The 5,675-nt window shown below is 42.6% G+C and overlaps 1 protein-coding gene across 3 annotated transcripts in view; it reads left to right on the forward strand.

Annotated features, from left to right (window-relative positions):
- Positions 1 to 5,675, forward strand: part of ACOX1 (acyl-CoA oxidase 1) — a 36,002-nt gene that overhangs the window by 27,463 nt on the left and 2,864 nt on the right. For all 3 annotated transcript variants that reach the window (XM_003786117.3, XM_012803111.2, XM_003786118.3), the window contains 6 exons: positions 1,642 to 1,804; positions 2,230 to 2,420; positions 2,670 to 2,849; positions 3,239 to 3,344; positions 3,482 to 3,625; positions 3,978 to 4,184. In XM_003786117.3, coding sequence (XP_003786165.1) covers positions 1,642 to 1,804; positions 2,230 to 2,420; positions 2,670 to 2,849; positions 3,239 to 3,344; positions 3,482 to 3,625; positions 3,978 to 4,184 — 991 coding nt within the window. The remainder of the gene's footprint in view (positions 1 to 1,641; positions 1,805 to 2,229; positions 2,421 to 2,669; positions 2,850 to 3,238; positions 3,345 to 3,481; positions 3,626 to 3,977; positions 4,185 to 5,675) is intronic.

Below are 5,675 nucleotides of genomic sequence, written 5' to 3' on the forward strand. Positions count from 1 at the left end.
AAAAAAAAAAAAAGAGTATCAGAGACTCACACCCAAGTGAAAGGTATTTGTAGGAATAAACCGGCCATGAACAGAAACTGAAATCAAATTTATTGCTATTTTCACCATATAGAATTTATGGCTGTTAATAGTAATTAGAATTTTTGAACTACCTTTAGTGTTTTAAACCATTTCTTTTACAGCGGTTAAGTAATATTATTACAATTTTTCTTTTCTTTTCTTTGTTTTTTTTTTTTTTGTTTGTTTGTTTTTTTGAGGTCTGCCTCTGTCTCAGTCTCATTCTGCCACTCTTGCTCCCTCTCACTATTTCTCAGGCTGGTCTCCAACTCCCAAGCTCAGGGGAGCCACCTACCTTAGCCTCCCAGAGTGCTAGGATTTCAGTCATGAGCTACAGTGCTCAGCCCTCTTGTGAGGTTAACACCCTTGGTTTTGTATATTGCTATGACATATAGTTTTCTTAGTCAAACTGGAAAGACTAGGGCAGATAAAAATTTCATAGCCAGAAAATCCTGTCCACCTAAGGCAGTTACAGCAAGGCAGTTTAGAGCATGGTCTTCAGGAGCCAGCCAGCCTAGATTTTGTTTATTTATTATTATTTTTATGTTATTTATTTATTTTTAGAAACTGTCTCATTTTGTTGCCCTCAGTAGAATGCTGTGGTGTCACAGCTCTTGGGCTTAGGTAATTCTCTTGCCTCAGCCTCCCAAATAGCTGGGACTACAGGCACCCACCATAATGCCCAGCTATTTTTTTGTTGCAGTTTGGCTGGGGCTGAGTTCGAACCTGCCACCCTCAGTATATGGGGCTGGCGCCCTACTCACTGAGCCACAGGCGCTGCCCTATTTTATTTATTATTTTTTTTGAGACAGGCTCTCTTTGTCACCCTGAATAGAGTGCTGTGGCATCATTGCTCACAGCAACCTCAAACTCTTGGGCTCAAGTGATCCTCCTGCCTCAGCCTCTCTAGCTGGGACTAGTGCCCCCCCCCCCACAACACCCAGCCATTTTTTAGGGATGGGGTCTTGCATTTGCTCAGGATGGTTTGAACTTCTAGTCTCAAGCCATCTTCCTGCCTTAGCCTCCCAGAATGCTAGGATTACAGGTGTGAGCCACTACACTCAGCAGACAGCCTAGATTTAAATAAAGGATCTGCCAGTCATTAGCTGTCCAACCTCAGGTAGATTCTTTTTTTTTTTTTTGAGACAGCCTCAAGCTGTCCCCCTGGGTGGAGTGCCATGGCATCACAGCTCACAGCAACCTCCAACTCCCAGGCTCAAGCGAGTCTCCTCCCTCAGCCTCCCAGGTAGCTGGGACCACAGGCGCCCGCCACAATACCTGGCTTTTTTTTTTTTTGGTAGCAGCCATCATTGTTTGGCGGGCCTGGGCTGGATTTGAATCTACCATCTTAGGTGTATGTGGCTGGCATCTTAGCCACTTGAGCCACAGGTGCTGAGCCCTCAGGTAGATTCTTAACCTCTCACTTTCCCGTCTTACAAAATGGGGATAATAGTAGCTGACCTGTAGGGTCTTTATGAGGATTAAATAAGTTAATATATCAAAGTACTTAGACTAGAATCTGACACACAGCAAGTTCTGTGTAAGCATTTGCTTTTTTTCTTTCCCTTTTTCTGTATAATTTAGTGAACCAGAACCACAAATTTTGGATTTTCAAACCCAGCAGTATAAACTCTTTCCACTGCTGGCCACTGCCTATGCTTTCCAGTTTGTGGGAGCATACATGAAGGAGACCTATCATCGGATTAATGAAGACATCGGCCAAGGGGATCTCAGTGAACTACCGGAGGTAAGTGTTTGATCTCTCTCTCTCTCTTTCTCTCTCTTGAACGCCCTTCTGTTTCATATTTGCCCATTGGATGATGTCCAGAGAAAACTAAATGTTGGTATTAATTAACCTGAAAACAATTATATATTCTGAGAACTTTTTCTGATGAAGAGTGTATCAGACATAAAACTGTGAGTTTTGTTTTCAAATATCTTAAGTATTACCAGAAAAATTGTGCCTTTGTTAATCAAATAAATGTAAGTGGTGGCTTTTTTGCCAAGAAGAACAGTTCAAAAGAGTGTCTGGGAATGGTATTAATTCTGTAGGCAGTCAGGCAACTGTGCTGCCTCGGTTCATGTGTGTGGCCACTGGTTTTGCCAGCGACCAGCGCTGCATTGCAGGATGCTTTCCATAGACGTTCTCATGGACTTGTGCTTTCTCTGCAGCTTCACGCGCTCACAGCCGGGCTTAAGGCTTTCACCTCTTGGACCACAAATGCTGCTATAGAGGCGTGTCGGATGGCTTGTGGTGGGCATGGCTATTCTCATTGCAGTGGTCTTCCAAATATTTATGTAAATTTTACCCCAACCTGCACCTTTGAGGGAGAAAACACTGTCATGATGCTACAGACAGCTAGGTAAGAGGCAAATCCATCATTTTTCCTACCTGTTCACAGAATGTTCCAGTCCCCTTTTCAGGGGTTCCTGATCCCACGTTTTATCTTTACCATGTATATATATATATATTTTTTTTTTTTTCTTCCTGAAAGATACAATTTTGTCTTCCATCCTATTTTATGCTTAAACTAGCAAGTATGAAACCTGTTACATAGATTAAACTCACTTCACAGTAGAGTTACTAAAGCATGTGCTCTGCTGATTTTTAGGTTCCTGATGAAAAGTTATGACCAGGTACAATCAGGAAAGTTGGTGTGTGGTATGGTGTCCTACTTGAATGACTTGCCCAGTCAGCGCATCCAGCCACAACAGGTAGCAGTCTGGCCAGCTGTGGTGGATATTAACAGCCCTGACAGCCTGACTGAAGCATATAAACTCCGTGCAGCCAGGTGAGCTCACCCTAGAACACCCTGGGACTGGGGGCCAGATGTATTAGAGGATAAGAATACTGTTGATCTGGCTCACCACCTATAGCTCAAGTGGCTAAGGTGCCAGCCACATACACTAGAGCTCAGGGTTCAAATCCATCTCAGGACTGTCAAACAACAATGACAACTACAATAACAAAAATAGCCAGGTGTTGTGGTGGGTACCTCTAGTCCCAGCTACTTGGGAGGCTGAGGCAAGAGAATTGCTTAAGCCCAGGAGTTGGAGGTTGCTGTGAGCTGTGACGCCACGGCACTCTACCCAGGGTGACAGCTTGAGGCTCTTGTCTCAAAAAAAAAAAAAGAATACTATTGATATCTCCTCAGATGTCTGTTTTTCTGTTTTTAAACAGATTAGTAGAAATTGCTGCAAAAAATCTTCAAACAGAAGTGCTTCATAGAAAGAGCAAGGAGATAGCATGGAACCTAACTTCTGTTGATCTCGTTCTAGCGAGTGAGGTGAGTGGTAGTTTTCAGTCTTTCTCCCCAATCTCCCCCGTTCAGCATCCCCCATTTTCTTAGTGCAGAAACCTTCGTGACTGTGTATTGAATCTTTCCCCAAGGTTCTCAAACTCTGGTGTTTTATTTTTATCTAGGCACATTGCCACTATGTGGTGGTTAAGCTCTTTTCAGAAAAACTCTTCAAAATTCAAGATAAATCCATTCAAGCTGTCTTAAGGAATTTATGTCTCTTGTATTCTTTGTATGGAATCAGTCAGAAGGCAGGTGATTTTCTTCAGGTCAGTATTTTCTAATTAAAATTATTTTTTTTTTAAAGAAAAATAATTGTCGGGCAGCGTCTGTCGCTCAGTGAGTAGGGCACTGGCTCCATATACCAAGGGTGGCGGATTAGAACCCAGCCCTGGCCAAGCTGCAACAAAAAAATAGCTGGCTGAGGCAAAAGAATCACCTAAGCCCAGGAATTGGATGTTGCTGTGAGCTGTGATGCCACAGCACTCTCCCGAGGGCAATAAAGTAAGACTCTGTCTCTAAAAAGGAAATAATAATAATTGTCTGCTTTATAGTTGCATGTATATGTAAATACCTATCTGTCTATATACATACATGTTTTATTATTTTGGTTTCTTTTAGGGGAACATCATGACAGAGTCTCAAATCACCCAAGTAAACCAGCGTATAAAGGAATTACTCACTCTGATTCGCCCCGATGCTGTTGCTTTGGTTGATGCATTTGATTTTCAGGATGTGACACTTGGCTCTGTGCTCGGCCGCTATGATGGGAACGTGTATGAGAACTTGTTTGAGTGGGCGAAGAAATCTCCACTGAACAAAGCAGAGGTAAAAAAAAAAAAAAAGCTGTCTTTTTATCTTTTAAAATTCTTTATGTTGGGCCAGGCACAGTGGTTCACATCTATAATCCTAGCACTCTGAGAGGCCAAGGCAGGTGGATGCCTGAGCTCATAGGTTCAAGAGCAGCGTGAGCTAGATTAAGAGTCTGTCACTAAAAATAGCTGGCATTGTGGTCGGTGCCTACAGTCCCAGTTACTCAGGAGTCTGAGGCAGGAGAATCGCTTGAGCCCAAGAGTTTGAGGTTGCTGTGAGCTATGACATCAGAGCACTGTACCGAGGGTGACATAGTAACACTCTGGTCTCAAAAAAAAAAAAAAAATTATTTTTGTGAATATTGAGGCAAGAAAGGCCTCTGGAAAAATAGCTTGGTGTCGTGGCAGGTGCCTATAGTCCCAGCTGCTTGGGAGGCTGAGGCAAGAGAATAGGCTGGGTCCAGAAGCTGGAGGTTACTGTGAGCTGTGACACCATGGCACTCTACTGAGGGCAGTAGAATGAGACTCTGTCTCTAAAAAAATAAATAAGTAAATAAAAAGGCCAGGCAGTGCTTGTGGCTCAAAGGAGTAGGGTGCTGGCCCCATATACCGGAGGTGGTATGTTCAAACCCAGCCCTGGCCAAAAACTGCAAAAAAAATAAAATTTAAAAGCCCCTGGAAAGGGACTCATCTGTGAAATCTTTCACAGCACTGTGTCCACTTCTGACAATCACTTCATTTGAGCAACAGGTAACCGGTCATTTCTAGAGTAGGCATGGTTTTAATTACCTTGAATATCTGATAGCTAATTAAACATTTTCAAACATGTACAAAATAAAATAACATAGTGTACTTCCATGTACCCTTTGTCCAGCTTCAGCAACTATCGACCTAGGACCAGTTGTGTTTCAGCCCTATTCCCTACCTCCTGAGGAGTTTTTTGAAATAAATCTAAGACATCATACTTTTAACCATAAATATCTCAACCTAAAAGATAAGGATTTTTTATGTATTTATTTGTTGCCCTTCATAGAGTGCAAAGGCATCATACCTTACAGCAACCTTGGGCTTCAAGTAATCCTCTTGCTTCAGCATCCTGAGTAGCTAGGACTATAGGCCCCAGCCACAACTCCTGGCTATTTTTAGAGAAGAGGGTTTCAATCTTGCTCAGGCTGGTCTTGATCTCCTGAGCTCAAGCAATCCACCTGGCTCAGCCTCCCAGAGTGTTAGGATTACAGACCTGAGCCACCACACCTGGCCTGATAAGATCTCTTTAAAAACAATCATAAATACTATACCCATAACTAAACAAATGAATAATAACTAATATCATGGAATGCCTAATGTCCAGATTTTATTTATTTATTTTCTGTCCTCAGAATGCTATAGCATCATAGCTCATAGCAACCTCCAATTCTTGGACTCAAGTGATTCTTTTGCTTCAGTTTCCCAAGTAGCTGGGACTACAGGCACCTTCCACAACGCCTGGCTGTTTTTAGAGATGGGG

This window comes from Otolemur garnettii, unplaced genomic scaffold (assembly GCF_000181295.1).
Source record: "Otolemur garnettii isolate 467f Iridium unplaced genomic scaffold, OtoGar3 scaffold00018, whole genome shotgun sequence".
Classification (NCBI taxonomy): Eukaryota; Metazoa; Chordata; class Mammalia; order Primates; family Galagidae; genus Otolemur; species Otolemur garnettii.